Source organism: Dendropsophus ebraccatus, chromosome 2 (assembly GCF_027789765.1).
Source record: "Dendropsophus ebraccatus isolate aDenEbr1 chromosome 2, aDenEbr1.pat, whole genome shotgun sequence".
NCBI classification, from domain to species: domain Eukaryota; kingdom Metazoa; phylum Chordata; class Amphibia; order Anura; family Hylidae; genus Dendropsophus; species Dendropsophus ebraccatus.
In genome coordinates, this window is record NC_091455.1 from 29639784 (window position 1) to 29658144 (window position 18361).

Here is an 18361-nt window from a genome sequence, read left to right on the forward strand (position 1 = left end):
ACCTTCAGCTTTGCTTTAGTATCCAGAGCATCTGGTATAGGAAGTATTAGCGCTGACAGGCAACATATCCATGTTATTTATCACAAACAACATAAAGCACTCCACAGCTCTCCCATAAGTGTACTTAGCCGAAGCAATGCAGGCATAAAGCACGGCCACACAAGGGCCTGGTAGATATTAAATACATGTCAGCACACAACAAGGTCTTGTTACATAGATCTTCTGAGCCTCTAAACCTGCTCTCCAGTAAGTAACCTGGAATTGAAGACTCACAAATTGTATTTACTTCAAAGCCATAGATACAGTATATACAATACAATATAAAAAACACTGCAGTATATCATCACAGGAACATGTGCCAAAAGACTACGTCTGGTCTGAAGCTCAGCTCTGCTACATCTATACAGATAATCAAGGGTCCTTTATGTCTTATAGCAGGGATCGGGAACCTGCGGCCCTCCAGCTGTTGCAAAACTACAATTCCCATCATGCCTGGACAGCCAAACCTTTAGCTTTGGCTGTCCAGGCATGATGGGAATTGTAGTTTTTGTAACACCTGGAAGGCTGAAGGTCACCCATGTCTGTCTTATAGAATAAAGTTGAGTTGGTCAAAAACTATTGATAAAATCACTATGGGGGGAATTTATGGGAAAAAAATTGTACTTTTCACCAATAACTGTGCCAGAGGATATCATAAAACTGACATTTTCCCCAGGAAAACCGGAACATAAAAAAAAAAAAAAAAAAAAAGTAATTATTGAGGAATAGGAAAAAAAAGGTGGTGCATTTTTAAATATGTTAAGGGCTGAGTAAGGTTCAGAAGCAACATAAAAAAAATGACTTTACTGCAAGAGTAGTAGATACTTAAATGAAACTTTCAGCAGATGTGGTTGTATAAGGGTGCATTCACACATGTAGCATCTCCAGCACATCCTGTACGTGTGTTTTTTTTTTGTTTTTTTTTTGCAGACTGTGGTGTTTCTTTTCCATAGAGTTAAAGGGGTAGTTCACAGAAAAAAAAAATCTTTCCTTTAAATCAACTGGTACCAGAAAGTGCCACTTATCAGCTGCTGTATGTCCGGAAGGAAGTGGTGTATTCTCTCCATTCTAACGCAGTGCTCTCTGCTGCCACCTCTGTCCATGTCAGGAACTGTCCAGAGCAGTAGCAAATCCCCATAGAAAACCTCTCCTGCTCTCCAGACGGGAAAGAGTGCACCACTTCCTGCAGGACATACAGCAGCTGAAAAGTACTGGAAGACTTGAGATTTACAAATTACAAATCCCTGGCACCAGTTGCTTTAAAAGAACAAACTTTGGGGTTAACTACCCTTTTAAATTAAATTTCTTCTGTTCGTCTAGAAAACGCCACTCCTAAAAGAACACAAAAATGTCAAAGGTAAAAGAAAAGACATTCACGCCTAAAGTCAAAAACGCCAAAATAACTTTTGTCAGCTTTTTTGATTCTCTTTTGAGGCCAGAAAAACGCCACACAAAAGCTGTATGTGAAGCCACCCTAAAAAGGGAATGCATCCAAATCTTCAGGGAAGGCAGATCACAGGTCTAATATGCTCCACTGGTTGTTCGTCCTCTTTTCCTTTTTATTCGTACGTCACTTAAAGGGGTTTTCCATGTAAAACACACTGAGGTTAGGGGCCATTATACAGTCTGTGCACAGTGGAGGAGATTTATCAAACATGGTGTAAAGTGAAACTGGCTCAGTTGCCCCTAGCAACCAATCAGATTCCACCTTTCATCCCTCACAGACCCTTTGGAAAATGAAAGATGGAATCTGATTGGTTGCTAGGGGCAACTGAGCCAGTTTCACTTTACACCATGTTGGATCAATCTCCCCCAGTGTGTCAGAACAGAAGTGCGCAGGTGTAAACATTTTGAAAATACTACTTTATATTAAGAGTAGTAGATGCTGGGAACATACTTCCAGCACTGATCTGTGGGGTGCCCCAGCACCCTCATCACTCAGCTATTCAGCGGCTGCACTACACAGTCAATAAGGCCAGAAGGTGTTAGCGCCATTCACTGTGTAGTGGCTAGACCTGGTTACTGCAGCTCAGCCGAGCTGTCAAATCAGCTCTGCTACATCTGAACAGATTTTATTGTCTTGTTCTAAGGTGCTCTTCAGGGTTGTTCTTAGCTCTGCGCTCCGAGTTGAATGACCATTTCAGCTCTGCTACATGTGTACAGTGAAAGCACCACTAATCCCCTATTATGTATAACAAGAAGCTTCTTAAAGATTTAAAATGAAGTAGTACAAGACAACAGGAAAAAAAATACTGTTTACAAAATTGTATAATAAGGCGACCAGCGCGCAGAGCGAGAAGTCTGTGCCAGCGGCACTTGGAGACGCACGGCGGAGCTTTCCTGTGTTCTGGCGCAGCATAAATTAAAGATTCCGACTAATTAAAGCAAAAATTGATAGAGACAGAGAGTTTAAGAGATTAAAACAAATTGATTTATGATTCTCCCAGATTATCATTTAATTTCCTGTTGTTTCCATTTGCAGGAGACGAGATTCGGAAAAATTATCCAAATGTATAAAGGAAAGGAAGTTTAGAACTTTCCGGACAACGTATGTAGCCTATAAATAGGAGGAGCGGCTGATGGTGACAGGAGGCCCTGGAGGTCATAGAGGCTATAGAGGGAGAAGAGGTAGTGATCACACCCAGACTCTGGTAACACAGAGGGACAATACAGAGGTGCATTCACACGTACAGGATTTGCAGCAGATTTAATGGCGCAGATTTGCTTTGAATCTGTAACATCAAATCTGCTGCAGATCCTATACGTGTGAATTCACCCTTAGGGTATAAACCCACACACCGTATATGCAGCGTATTTACTGCTGCGATACTGCAGCAAATACGCAGCAAACACGCAGCAAAAACGCAGCAGATTAGATCTAAATAACTGAACACAGCATCAAATCTGTACCAACAAATCTGCTGCGTATTTGCTGCGTATTTGTTGCGTATCTGCTGTGTATACGGTGTGTGGGTTTGTACCCTTAAAGTGACACTGTCACCCCATTTTGTCATTTTTAAATCATTAAAAACGTTTAAATGAAGAATGTTGTTGTCTCCATACCTGATTTCAGTTTATTAATCATGTTGGTTGTTCTTGAGGAAAGTGTACTTTTATCTGGTGGTTAGTGTGCCAAATGGGCGTGGCTTAGTTTCTAATGTGCCACATCGCTCCGCCCACTACACCCCCGATGGCTCGTGACATCATCTTCTCAGGCCGTTCTGCAGCAGCGGCCTCCATCTTTGCACATCCACAATAGCCTTTGCGTGATGCACGGGGGTCCTGTTTATGTCCCGTGCATGTGCACTGGCTGATAGCGCTTGTCCAGCAAGAGGCGGCCCCCAGCACCAACCTGCAGCAGCGGATTTCATCCGGCCCAGGCATGGTGGGGTAATGAATGACATAGATAGATGATATGCTGCGTTTACACAGACAGATTTATCTGACAGATCTTTAAAGCCAAAGCCAGGAACAGACCATAAACAGAGAATGGGTCATAAAGGAAAGCCTGAGATTTCTCCTCTTTTCAAATCCATTCCTGGCTTTGGCTTCCAAAATCTGTCAGATAAATCTTTCTGTGTAAACACACCAATAGATAAAAAGATGATAGATAGATAGATAGATAGATAGATAGATAGATAGATCGATAGATAGATAGGAGATAGATAGATAGGAGATAGATAGATAGATAGATAGATAGATAGATAGATAGATAGGAGATAGATAGATAGATAGATAGATAGATAGATAGATAGATAGATAGATAGATAGGAGATAGATAGATAGGAGATAGATAGATAGATAGATAGATAGATAGATAGATAGATAGATAGATATTGAAAATAAATTTTTATTTTATTTTACATCAAGTGAGCATGGCCTTAGACACCGATGGCAGGGAACAACCAACATCTTTGGCCAAACTCCATGTTGTAAGTCTTTTATAATTTCCTGATATTCCTGACAATATAGTTTTCTTTATATAAGCCCAAGCCGCACAGCTCAGTAAGATCTCCCTCTTCTCCGTGCTACTTTTAATAGTTAAACTTATGTCGTTTTTTGTTTCAAAATGCAAATTACAAAGTGATTAGATGATTTTTTTTTTCCTTTACATTTTTTCCCCCCATTGATCTGGAAACATAAATAATTTCCTTTCATGTGTTTGAGGTATGTATCATAGAGCCTGGAATATTCTGCTGTTAAATACAAAAAGGCACTAATAACTACCATGGGAATTTCCTTCCCTCTACTCACAGTATGCAGATCAATTGACTCTCATTGCCCTGTGATACATTAATGCGGTACATTTAGATAGACATAATGCTCACAGCAGAAACAAGTCCAAAGAAAAATTCTGATTTTTTTTTTGTTAAAGTGATTTTCACAAAGATGAGACCGGCTACATTATTCATCTAAAATATAGTATGTAGGCGGTCAACAACTTAAAGGGAAAAGGGTTTCCAGTAGTTTCGAAATTATTTGCTGTCAGAAAGTTATATAGATTTGTAATTTATTTCTATTTAGAACATTCAAGTCTTCCAGTACTTATCAGCTTCTGTATGTCCTGCAGGAAGTGGTGTATTGTTTCCAGTCTGACACAGTGCTCTCTGCTGCCACCTCTGTCCATGTCAGGAACTGTCCAGGGCAGGAGCAAATTCCCATTAAAAACCTCTCCTGCTCTGGACAGTTCCTGACACGGACAGAGGTTGCAGCGCTGTTTATGGAAAGAATACACAACCTCCTGTAAGACATACAGCAGCTAATAAGTACTGGAGGACTTGAGTTGTCTAAATAGAAGTAATTTAGAATATTCTGACACCAGTTGATTTAAGATGAATAAATAAATAAAATCTCTAGAATCTCCCCTAAACGTGGTTGCCCCAGCTTAGAAAAACGTGTTTGCTTTCTTTCAGTTTTTTTTTTTTTTTTTTTTTTTTAGCTCAGCTCCATTGAGGTTAATGGAGCCTAATTGTAATGACATACACAACCTGAGGACAGGGGTGGCATTGTTTTTGCAAAAAAGTGCTTTTTCTAATCCTGAATAACTCCTTTTAACATTGATGGCCTAGCTTTATGCATCCTTACCGATTAGCTAATTGCTGCTCAACTTATTATTTACAAGGAACAGCTCCATACCTTGTGTAGTGGCAGCACCAGGTACTGCAGTTAAGAAATTTCTGTATCTTGTAAACAGTGGAGAGGCCATAATGCTCAGGTAGCCCCTATAATCTGCTGATCAGTGGGGGTGTATGGCATCAACCATTGATGACAGGTCAGTAGTACTGAGGTCCTGGACAATAGTCATACTCTGCAGTAAGCACAGCAGGGATACAATAACAGTGACTACAATGGACGACTCTCTGCCTTAATGAGAATGGGAAATTCATATACCTCCATTTACTGACTAACCTTTGGCTTGAGCCCGAGTTAATGTAAAACACTGAACCAGATAAAAACAGCAAAAACAGTAAAGGAGCCATGAACCATGGTACACAGTGGTGTCAGTGCTCAAAGCGCAGAGATTTATCATGTATTCTCTTAGTTTTAGTTTAAAAACACTTTGAAAACTAGTCATAACCTGACCTTCTGCTGCTGAACATGTTGATCAATGCTTCTTCTCACATTCACGACTGATCTTCTTTGGCTTGTTGGATAGACCTGAAAAACACAAGACATGAAAATCTCAATTAAAGCAGAGCATGGGGCCCTGGGATCACCAGCACAATTACACTGCATAGAAGGGATTTTGCTTTGACGACAAACAATCCCCTTTCTCTATGATCCTATTATGGCATTTCGAAAAGGGACATTCACATTCCCGACATGTCTGATTTAACTAATTGTGCAATTTAAAGGGTAACAACAAATCTAACATGCTGATAGCTTCCTATTGCGCTGAGGATAAAGTCTCTTGCCTTCATCCTCACCGCTGTTCCTGCACAGTTTTTATGTAGTCCTGTGTCCAGTAAGGCTGTTTGGAGCACTGCCCCACCCCCAGAGCACTGCCCCGCCTTCTAATGATTATTAGTGAAGCAGGCTGGCTGGGGGCAGGCCAAATCGGTGCTTTAGGGGCAGGGCAGTGCTCTGAACGGCCTTACTGGACAGAGGACTACATTAAAACTGCACAGGAACTACGCCAAGGATGAAGGTAAAAGACGCACCTTCAGGAGACCTGTAAAAACACAGGGAGACAATACTGTGTAGAAATATATTAGGATTTACAAACCTCTATATATAACATAGCTAAAAAATATAACAATGTTGCTGTATATTGTAGGGGCTGCAAAAAAAAAAAAAAAAAAAAGTCATACTCACCTACTACTCATACTCCTCCTGTGACGTCTTCGAGTTGCCCCGAACACTCTCGTCGCTACTTCTAATAAGGACTCTTCTCAGCAGTGACAGCCTTCTCCATCAACCACTGACCTTGGCATTGAGCTGCTTTAGTCAGTGATTGGCTGGGCCGGCTTGGAAGTAAGTACAAGTCCAACTTGGTCTCAAACACATTACAGCAGGAGCGCCCTAAGGAGCATGGTAGGTGAGTATGTTTTTTTTTTTTTCCAACCCCAAAAACAACATTAACAACATTTAAGGCTATGCTCCCACACTGAATTTTTTAGTCAGGTTTTTTGAGCCATAAACAGCTAAAAAAAGAAACAAAACCAACCAAAAAAAAAGAAACAAAACCAACCAAAAAAAAAAAGAAAAAGAAAAAGCTTCAAAATGAACATAGCGATAGAATAAAGAACGCAATGGTTAGTTTTCCTTTCATGTCACCTATAAATATTTTAGCTGTGACCTCTATTAGCAAAGTAGTCATGTTGGAGGTCCTACTGAGTGATGGACGGACATATGTGTACATACAGCTGTCAATCAGTGAGTAGCACCGCCCACGTGACTGCCTGGCCCATAATGTATATAAATTAATGACAAATCATCCTGGAACTTTCCCCCAGAAAACTATATATCAATCTGATCAGTTTCTCCTGCTGTATAATAGTCTGCCTCCTGAGCACTAGGCACCCATTGGGGGTGGGGGATGGCGGAATTGGTCAGATCTGGTATGGCAGTGTTATCCAGTCACAGTATGGCGGTATTGATAAGGTCTGGTATGGTGGTATTGGTCATGTCTGTTATGGCCGTGTTATTCAGTCACAGTGTGGCGGCATTGATCAGGTCTGGTATGGCGGTGCTATCCAGTCACAGTGTGGCGGTATCGTTCAGGTCTGATATGGTGGTATTTTCCAGTCACAGTATGGCGGTATTGATCAGGTCTGGTGTGGCAGTGTTATCCAGTCACAGTAAGGCGGTATTGGTCAGGTCTGGTATGGCAGTGTTATCCAGTTACAATGTGGCGGTATTGAACAGGTCTGGTATGGCAGTGTTATCCAGTCACAGTATGGTGGTATTGGTCAGGTCTGGTGTGGCAGTGTTATCCAGTCACAGTATGGCGGTATTGGTCAGGTCTGGTATGGCAGTGTTATCCAGTCACAGTGTGGCGGTATTGGTCAGGTCTGGTATGGCAGTGTTATCCAGTCACAGTGTGGCGGTATTGTTCAGGTCTGGTGTGGCGGTGTTATCCAGTCACAGTGTGGCGGTATTGGTCAGGTCTGGTATGGCAGTGTTATCCAGTCACAGTATGGCGGTATTGGTCAGGTCTGGTATGGCAGTGTTATCCAGTCACAGTGTGGCGGTATTGGTCAGGTCTGGTGTGGCAGTGTTATTCAGTCACAGTATGGTGGTATTGGTCAGGTCTGATATGGCGTTGTTATTCAGTCACAGTATGGCAGTATTGGTCAGGTCTGGTGTGGTGGTGTAATCCAGTCACAGCGTGGCGGTATCGTTCAGGTCTGATATGGCAGTGTTAAATGTGACACCTGGAGCTATTATCTACCAATCTACCAATCCTGTGGTGAGAATTACCTCAGACAATATACAGGCGGCTCTAATCACTGATTTAATGTGGAAATTTGTTTAAAAAACACGATTCAGACAATGTTTCTCCATGTAGAGAAATGAATGTGGCCGAAACCAGGCTCCCATTTCTTCCTCAGCAGTCATGTGCTGTTACCTGGATTATTGGCCACACGCCTATTGGTTACCGCATGAGGGTCGGTTTTCGGCTGCATGTGATGACGTACAGTAAATGTGGGAACACGGCCTAAGACTGATCAGATATCAATATAATGTTCAGAAACTAGAAAATCCTGATGCTAATTGGTGGGAGAAGATGGGGGGTCTGCAGGTTTAGTGCTGGGGGGGCAGCAGCAGCTGGTAATACGGCCCTGTGTACTGTATATATGGGGGGTCTACAGGTGTAGTGCCGGGGCAGCAGCTGGTAATACGTCCCTGGGTACTGTATATATGGGGGGTCTGCAGGTGTAGTGCCGGGGCAGCAGCAGCTGGTAATATGGTCCTGTGTACTGTATATATGGGGGGTCTGCAGGTGTAGTGCCGGGGCAGCAGCAGCTGGTACTACAGCCCTACTTTCAGATTGGACTTGTTTTCAATGTGATGGATCCCTTAAAAAAAAAAAAAAAAATAAAAAAAAATAATAATAATAATAATAAAGCAGAAATTGAATATACTGTAATGAATAGATGAGTGTAATGTGATCTACAATGCAGTGTAGCCGGGGGTTGACTAGTGTAGCCTGTCCTGGGTGATGGGGGACACATTACATTACCCAGTGTATGTATCGTACTGTAGATGTAAAATAATAACCAGTGTACTTGCTTCATATCATCAGCTAATCCTTCTTTTTGTAGAAGTAGAAGCCATTTTTTTTGCTAAGGGAAGTTGTGAAATCCGACGCCTTCAGCAAACAAGAAATAATGACAATTCAGTGACTGCTGCAAGAACAAAGGTTGTTTGCTCCCGGGAGGTAATATGATGTAAAGTCTGAGACCAAGGCAATGCATAAATTTAGAGGAAAAAGCAATTTATTAAACTGAAACTCCACATTAAAAAATACAAAGATAAAAGGAGAGCCGGAGAGCGAGAGGAGTTGTTATATAAGCTGCTTTGCCGGGATAATGTCAGGAAGAAGACTTAAGAGTTCAATTCTGTCTAAGATGGATCTGATTAAATCCCCATCATCCAGCACATATTATTACTGAGGAACGCAGCACACTCCTATCAGCTACACCGCCAGACACCACCACCACCGCCATGTCATCACCAGGAAATTAGCCGCCCAGCGATAGGCAGAGATGGTTGTCAACAGATCCCTGCTAACTGGAGTGAAGGGGAGAAAGGAAACCTTCAGGAGTATTTAGGTAGATAGATAGATAGATAGATAGATAGATAGATAGATAGATAGATAGATAGATAGATAGGAGATAGATAGGAGATAGATAGATAGATAGATAGATAGATAGATAGATAGATGATAGATAGATAGGAGATAGATAGATAGATAGATAGATAGATAGATAGATAGATAGGAGATAGATAGATAAATAGATAGATAGATAGATAGGAGATAGATAGATAGATAGATAGATAGATAGATAGATAGGAGATAGATAGATAGATAGATAGGAGATAGATAGATAGATAGATAGATAGATAGATAGATAGATAGGAGATAGATAGATAAATAGATAGATAGGAGATAGATAGATAGGAGATAGATAGATAGATAGATAGATAGATAGATAGATAGATAGATAGATAGATAGATATAGGTGGCCAGCTGAGGAGCGGTTAGAACTGATGCTAGGTGTGGAGTGCAAGTGCAGGTGCGGTGGCAGAGATGACAGAGTCCCACTTTAAACAACTGTTAAAGTTTACTTGAAGAAGGTATCTTGGTGCAAACAGTTACTTAATGCAAAAATAGTCAATACAATAGTCTAACGGGGAGAAAAGTGAGTACATACTGTAAAAAGTGATAGGGACCGGATAGGAGGGCCCTTGCCTAGAGTACTAAGTACTCTGCCGGGATGTGGTGAAGTAACTCTTTAGTGTTTGAAGAATCCTTGTACTTACGTACTGTATGGATGAGTCTTAGTTATCTCACCTAATCACCTTCTGCCCCACAGTGTCGGGTTTCCGTCCTAATGGGGAAGTACGAGTCCCAGGTCTCTGCTCTGGGTGGAGCTGGCTTGTAGTGTCCTTCGTACAAAGCTGAGCATCTGTCAGTAAAGAGCGGCTTAGTAGCACTGTGCTCTACTGCAGGTCCAGTCTTGAGTTTGTCTGCCCCTTTTCTAAGGTGGTTGACTGTCCTGTGTTATCTAGTCTATCCTTGGTGTAGTGGTCTTGTCTAGCAAGTTGGGAAGCTAGTGGCAGGAACAACTATACACACGTCCTGCCTGACCTGTAGCCAGTCACTGCTAACTAAAGAAAGCTGATGTAAGTGTAGCTAGACATAAGGGTAGCTAGACGTAAGTGTTAGTTGCAGCTGTGCTGTGTGAGAGTGTGACATCTAGTGGTTGGAGTTAGGAACAGCAGCCAACGTGTCCTATCCTGTGACAATAGTGATACAGTTTTACCTAGGTGTAAGCACGTAGTGGGACACTACACATATACATGGCATTTTTGGCAGATTTCTGTTTTGTAAACATTATCCCCCCCCGCTATAAAAACAAATGAAAAATGGTATACGATTCTCAGTAAAGTCAATGTGTCCATGTTCAAGTTTCCATCAATTGGAAATAACACTGAGACCCCCACCCATGACTCTTATAAAGTGGCGGAGCTGCAGAATCCCATATATCCCATTATTAGCGGCCTCTTTTCAATGTTCCCAATAAACACAATATTTATCTAAATATATACTTTATAAAATTGCCTCCAAATATTACGATTTAGCGGTAACACTTCCTGCATAATTTTACAATCTAATGCCTGGTACCGAGAAGTGCAGATTTCCTTCGCAAAATCAAAATACGCCTCAGGGTTCGACTTCTCATTTCCATATTTTCGCTCAATAAATTGCGCCTTGGAGGTTTATATTTACATAATTGCATTTGAATTAAATATGTGCATTTACATTTTAATGTGTAATCACGAGCGCGGAGCGATGCCGCCGTATAGTCTGGGATACGCATTTCCCTATGTACAAAAATAGTAGTGTATGGGGTCGAGTCAGTCCGTCATACCAACGGCCTAGTTTACTGTGGCAGCCTGACATTGCACAAAACCAAGATAGATTTATCCGAGGAGTCAGTAAACAATGCTAGCGAGGCAAGATGATGGAGGAGCACTGACTGCAGGACGCCGCCACTGCCATATTAGCTGACTGCGCTGGCTCATTATATTACATGCCGAAAGTAATCCCAGCGGAAGTAAGATGGTAAGAGCTAAGTTCTACTTCCCATTCGTTGTTTTCGGAAATAAAATATATAGGGCTCCTTTTTTCCTGAAAAAATAATATTTTATAATATGGGGTATTATATATAAATCACAGCAAAGAAAAACTTTAAAGAATATCACTCATTCTAAAAGACTCAAGTTAAAGGGGTACTCTAGTGATTTTTTTTTTTCTTTCTAGCGTCAGAAAATTATACAGATTTTTATCTTACTTCTATTTAAAAATCTGCAGGAAGTGTTGTATTCTTTCCAGTTTGACACAGTGCTCTCTGCTGCCACCTCTGTCCATGTCAGGAACTGCCCAGAGCAGGAGAGGTTTTCTATGGGGATTTGCTCCTGCTCCGCACAGTTCCTGACATGGACAGAGGTGGCAGAGAGCACTGTGTCAGACTGGAAATAATACACCAGTTCCTGCAGGACATACAGCAGCTGATAAGAACTGTTTTATTTTTTTAAAGAAAAGTAAAAAAAAAATACAGTTTTGGAAGATTTGAGATTTTTAAATACATGTAATTTATGCTGCGCTTACACGGAACGATTATCGTTCGATTTTCGCAATAATGATTGCATTTGAGCAATAACCGTTTCGTGTAAACACAGTGAGCGATCAAGTGACGAGCGAAAAATTGGTCATTTTGATCTTTAAACCTGTTCTCAAATCGTCGTTCGCTAAAAATTTGCAGATCGCTTCGTGTAAACAGTCTTTCAAAGATTCACCGTATGTGAAAGATGGGCTTAAGCGACCTTAAAAACGATCACAATAACGATTTTTCTTATGAATTTTCTAACGATTTATTCATCTAAACGCTGATCGTTATAAAAACCAAATCGTTGCTTCAAAATCGTTAAACGATCGATTGGGCGAATTATCGCTTCGTGTAAACGCAGCATTACAAATCTATATTATTTACTGACACCAGTTGATTTGAAAGAAGTAAAAAAAAAACTTTAAATTACAAGTACTTTGATTTCAATTTGCATTATGTAATACTGCACTTTCCCTGTAGAGGCGCTCTAGGACAATAGAACATGTCCTACATGGTTTTCAGGTTACAGCTGATCACTAGGGGTCCTAGCTATGGGAACTTTTAACAAAAAGTTTTTTTTTTTTTTTTTTAAGGGAATTTTTTAAAGAATGTAAAAAATCTAATTCTACCATGATGGTAAGCCACTTTCATTTCTGATTTGTACAAAATCATTGTTCTTTTTTTAAGTTTTTGTGCAGAAATGACACAGCAGTACTCCACTCCTCCCATAGCGAAGTCTTATAAGCTAAGCTCCTTTAGGTTTAAATTGCACAAAAAATTTGCGTAATATTTATCAAAGCACTTGCACCTAACGACAAGTTTTAAGCAACAACTGCTAAATTTTGCGTAGTCCATAAAAAGTACCACCTGCTCAAAATGTTAAGTCAGCCCTTTAGGGTGCGTTCACACCTACAGGATCTGCAGCTGATTTTCTGCAGCAGATTTCAGTTAAATAACTGAACACAGCATCAGATTTGATGCTGTGTTCAGTTATTTAACTGAAATCTGCTGCAGAAAATCAGCTGCAGATCCTGTAGGTGTGAACGCACCATTAAATTCCCATGGGTTGGGTTATCGCTCCTGACGTACCCCCCGGTTTGTGCAAAAATCTGCACCTTTTCCGTGTGTACACCCGACCCGCCTAAAAGTTTGGCCCTAGATGCATCTATCACTCCTGACATCATCTGTTGGGAAGAAGCAATCCCCATACGTACAAGATTGTCCCTCAGAAGAAGACTTTGCATCAAATGCATTAATGTGTTTGTACTCTTTTGTTTAGCTAATACTGAGTTTTTGTGCACATTGGGGGAGATTTATCAAACATGGTGTAAAGTGACACTGGCTCAGTTGCCCCTGGCAGCCAATCAGATTCCACCTTTCATCCCTCATAGACTCTTTGGAAAATGAAAGGTGGAATCTGATTGGTTGCTAGGGGCAACTGAGCCAGTTTTACTTCACACCATGTTTGATACATCTCCCCCAGTGTTTTTTTTTTTTTTTGCAACGTTTATTAAAGGGGCTGTTCACCAAAAATATTTTTCTTTCAAATCAACTGGTGCCAGAAAGTGCCAGAGATTTCTAATTTACTTCTCAAGTGTCAAATCAAGTGTCAAATCTCCAGTCTTCCAGTACTTATCAGCTGCTCTATTGCCTGCAGGAAGCAATGCATTTTTTCCAGTCTGACACCCTGCTCTCTGCTGCCACCTCTGTCCATGTCAGGAACTGTCCAAAGCAGCAGCAAATCCCCATTATTTCTCCAGACTGGAAATAATACCACTTCCTGCAGGGCATACAGCAGCTAATAAGTACTGGAAGACGAGATTTTTTTTAATAATAGTAAATTTCTAATCTCTGGCACCAGTTCATTTGAGAGAACAACCCCTTTAAGGCAAATTAGCTAAACTTCTCCAGTTTATTTCACGTTCACCATTTCTTACACCAGAAGGGGGCATGGTTTCGGATTAGCTACCTTTTTCGACTACAAAAAAATTGCGCAAGAATTATCAAGGCACTTGAGTCTAATGATAATTTTTAGGCAACTACCATTAAAATTTAGCATAGCCCATAAAAAAAAAAAAACCCTTTAAAAAATAGTAAAGGTGATACATTCCCCTCCGATTGGTAAAGCTTTGTGATACATGAGGTCCATTTGACGCTAATGCGTGTATACTGCCTATATTCTACACCCACACAGCGCACATAAATGTACTATACAACACACTTCAGAGTCTGTGGATTTACAGTAAGTGGCTATAGTGCTCAGGAGGTATAGCGGGATAGTAAGGGGCCCCAGGAGGATTCATGTCCTTGATTTTACATTGATTTCTATCCAGACTGATAGGGAAAATAACTGCACCGAGGCACAAACGCTTCTCAAGTCCTCTCTGCATGGTGGACTATATTATACATAGACAAGCAAGAGAAGAATTTATTGTCAGCCAATCAGACCGATCAATACAAATTACAGGAAGACTCCCACAGCTTTGTAGGAATGCAAAAAAAAAAAAAAAAATATTAAAGAACCAAGAAGCATTTCCCAAACCCATTACATGATGAGTATGGGCAGAGGGGACTGGGGCAGAACATTGTTATATTTTAGGTCTAGGCAGGGTTGAATAATAAATTGCTGTATCTGTAAATTGCATGTCTTCCAAGTTACAGAGTGAGTAAGGAGTATACATGTACTGTGGTGTGCCAACTTTTTCAGATTTTGATCTACACATAGTAATAACCCAAGAAGACCACTCTTACATACGGAGACTTGTTGTGTATCCATATTAGATATAATATGCAGTAGTGTCATCTACTAAACTATTGAAAAAATGAAGATAAAATAGTTAATGCTGTATTTTTTCACTTTATAAGACACATCTGACTATAAGACAACCCTGACTATAAGACATGCCTCTTAAGGAAGAGAAGAGGTCAAAGTTTATTAAAATGATAGGGCCATGTTAAAGGGGTTATCCAGCGCTACAAAAACATGGCCACTTTCTTCCAGAGACAGCCCCACTCTTGTCTCCAGCTTGGGTGGGGTTTTGCAGCTCAGTTCAATTGAAGTGAATGGAACTTTATTGCAAACCTCACCTGAACTGGAGAGAAGAGTCGTATTGTCTCTGAAAGAAAGTGGCCATGTTTTTGTAGCGCTGGATAACCCCTTTAACACTCTCCCTGACAGTACAGTATACCCATTGCCTGCACAATACACGCAGCTCTGCTGCATCATACACACGCAGCTTTGCTACATCAAAACGCACACACACCCAGCTCAGATATACAGTACATAAAGTGCTCATATAAATAGTGCATACAGTGCTCAGATAAATAGTGTATACATTGCCCAGATAAATAGTGCATACAGTGCTCAGATAAATAGTGTATACATTGCCCAGATAAATAGTGCATACAGTGCTCAGATATATAGTGCATACAGGGCTCAGATAAATAGTGCATACAGGGCTCAGATAAATAGTGCATACAGGGCTCAAATAAATAGTGCAAACATTGCCCAGATAAACAGTACATACAGTGCTCAGATAAATACTACATACAGGGCTTAGATAAATGGTACATACAGTGTCCAGATAAATACTACATACAGGGCTTAGATAAATGGTACATACAGTGTCCAGATAAATACTACATACAGGGCTTAGATAAATGGTACATACAGTGCCCAGATAAATAGTGCATACAGTGCTCAGATAAATAGTGCATATATTGCCCAGATAAATAGTGCATACGGTGCTCAGATAAATAGTGCATACAGTGCTCAGATAAACAGTACATACAGTGCTCAGATAAATAGTGCATACAGTGCTCAGATGAATGGTGCATACAGTGCTCAGATAAATAGTGCATACAGTGCTCAGATACATAGTGCATACATTGCCCAGATAAATAGTGCATATGGTGCTCAAATAAATAGTGCATACAGGGCTCAGATAAATAGTGCATACAGTGCTCAGATAAATAGTGCATACATTGCCCAGATAAATAGTGCATACATTGCCCAAATAAATAGTGCATACAGGGCTCAGATAAATAGTGCATACAGTGCTCAGATAAATGGTACATACAGTGCTCAGATAAATAGTACATACAGTGCTCAGATAAATAGTACATACAGTGCTCAGATAAATAGTGCATACAGTGCTCAGATAAACAGTACGTTCAGTGCTCAGATAAATAGTGCATACAGTGCCCAGATGAATAGTGCATACATTGCCCAGATAAATAGTGCATACAGTGCTCAGATAAACAGTACATACAGTGCTCAGGTAAATACATTGCCCGCACAATTCACACAGCTCTGCTGCATCATACACACGCAGCTTTGCTACATCAAAACGCACACACACACACACAGCTCAGATATACAGCACATAAAGCGCTCAGATAAATTGTGCATACACTGCTCAGATAAATAGTGTATACATTGCCCAGATAAATAGTGCATACGGTGCTCAGATAAATAATGTATACAGGGCTCAGATAAATAGTGCATACATTGCCCAGATAAATAGTGCATACAGTGCTCAGATAAACAGTACATACAGTGCTCAGATAAATACTACATACAGGGCTTAGATAAATGGTACATACAGTGCCCAGATAAATACTACATTCAGGGCTTAGATAAATGGTACATACAGTGCCCAGATAAATAGTGCATGTAGTGCTCAGATAAATAGGGCATACATTGCCCAGATAAATAGTGCATACATTGTCCAGATAAATAGTGCATACGGTGCTCAGATAAATAGTGCATACAGGGCTCAGATAAATAGTGTATACATTGTCCAGATAAATAGTGCATACGGTGCTCAGATAAATAGTGCATACAGGGCTCAGATAAATAGTGCATACATTGCCCAGATAAATAGTGCATACATTGCCCAGATAAATAGTGCATACAGTGCTCAGATAAACAGTACATACAGTGCTCAGATAAATACTACATACAGGGCTTAGATAAATGGTACATACAGTGCCCAGATAAATACTACATACAGGGCTTAGATAAATGGTACATACAGTGCCCAGATAAATAGTGCATATAGGGCTCAGATAAATAATGCATACATTGCCCAGATAAATAGTGCATACGGTGCTCAGATAAATAGTGCATACGGTGCTCAGATAAATAGTGCATACAGTGCTCAGATAAATAGTGCATACAGTGCTCAGATAAACAGTACATACAGTGCTCAGATAAATAGTGCATACATTGCCCAGATAAATAGTGCATACATTGCCCAGATAAATAGTGCATACATTGCCCAGATAAATAGTGCATATGGTGCTCAGATAAATAGTGCATACAGTGCTCAGATAAGTAGTGCATACAGTGCTCAGATAAATGGTACATACAGTGCTCAGATAAATAGTGCATACGGTGCCCAGATAAATAGTGCATACAGTGCCCAGATAAATAGTGCATACAGTGCTCAGATAAATAGTGCATACAGTGCCCAGATAACTACTGCATACAGTGCTCAGATAAATTGTGCATACATTGCCCAGATAAATAGTGCATACAGTGCTCAGATAAATAGTGCATACATTGCCCAGATAAGTAGTGCATACGGTGCTCAAATAAATAGTGCATACAGTGCTCAGATAAATAGTGCATACAGTGCTCAGATAAACAATACATACAGTGCTCAGATAAATAGTGCATACATTGCCCAGATAAATAGTGCATATGGTGCTCAGATAAATAGAACATACAGTGCTCAGATACATAGTGCATACAGTGCTCAGATAAACAGTACATACAGTGCTCAGATAAATAGTGCATACAGTGCCCAGATACATAGTGCATACAGAGCTCGGATTAATGGTACATACAGGGCTCAAATAAATAGTGCATACAGTGCTTAGATATATAATGCATACAGTGCTCAGATAAATAGTGCATACAGGGCTCATATAAATAGCCAATACAGGGCTTAGATAAATGGTACATACAGTGCTGAGATAAATAGTGTATACAGGGTTCAGATAAATAGTGCATACAGTGCTCCGATAAATAATACATACAGTGCTCAGATATATAGTACATACTGGGCTCAGACAAACAGTGCCTAAAGTGCTCAGATAAATAGTGCATACAGAGCTCAGATAAATGGTACATTCTGTGCTCAGATAAATGACACATACAGTGCTCAGATAAATAGTGAATACATTGCCTAGATAAATACTACATACAGGGCTCAGATAAATTGTACATACTGTGCTCAGACAAATAGTGCATAAGAGGCTCAGATAAATAGTGCATACATTGCCCAGATAAATAGTGCATACAGTGCTCAGATAAATAGTACATACACTGCTCAGATAAAAAGTGCATACAGTGCTTAGATAAATAGTGCATACAGTGCTTAGATAAATAGTGCATACAGGGCTCAGATATATATAGCATAAGGGGCTCAGATAAATAGTGCATACAGGGCTCAGATAAATAGTGCATACATGGC

The 18361-nt window shown here is 40.3% G+C and overlaps 1 protein-coding gene across 2 annotated transcripts in view; it reads right to left on the minus strand.

Annotated features, from left to right (window-relative positions):
* Window positions 1-18361, minus strand: part of OXR1 (oxidation resistance 1) — a 334109-nt gene that overhangs the window by 261615 nt on the left and 54133 nt on the right. For both annotated transcript variants that reach the window (XM_069957201.1, XM_069957204.1), the window contains exon 2: window positions 5623-5697. In XM_069957201.1, the coding sequence (XP_069813302.1) occupies window positions 5623-5639 (17 nt within the window). In that variant the 5' untranslated portion in view covers window positions 5640-5697. The remainder of the gene's footprint in view (window positions 1-5622; window positions 5698-18361) is intronic.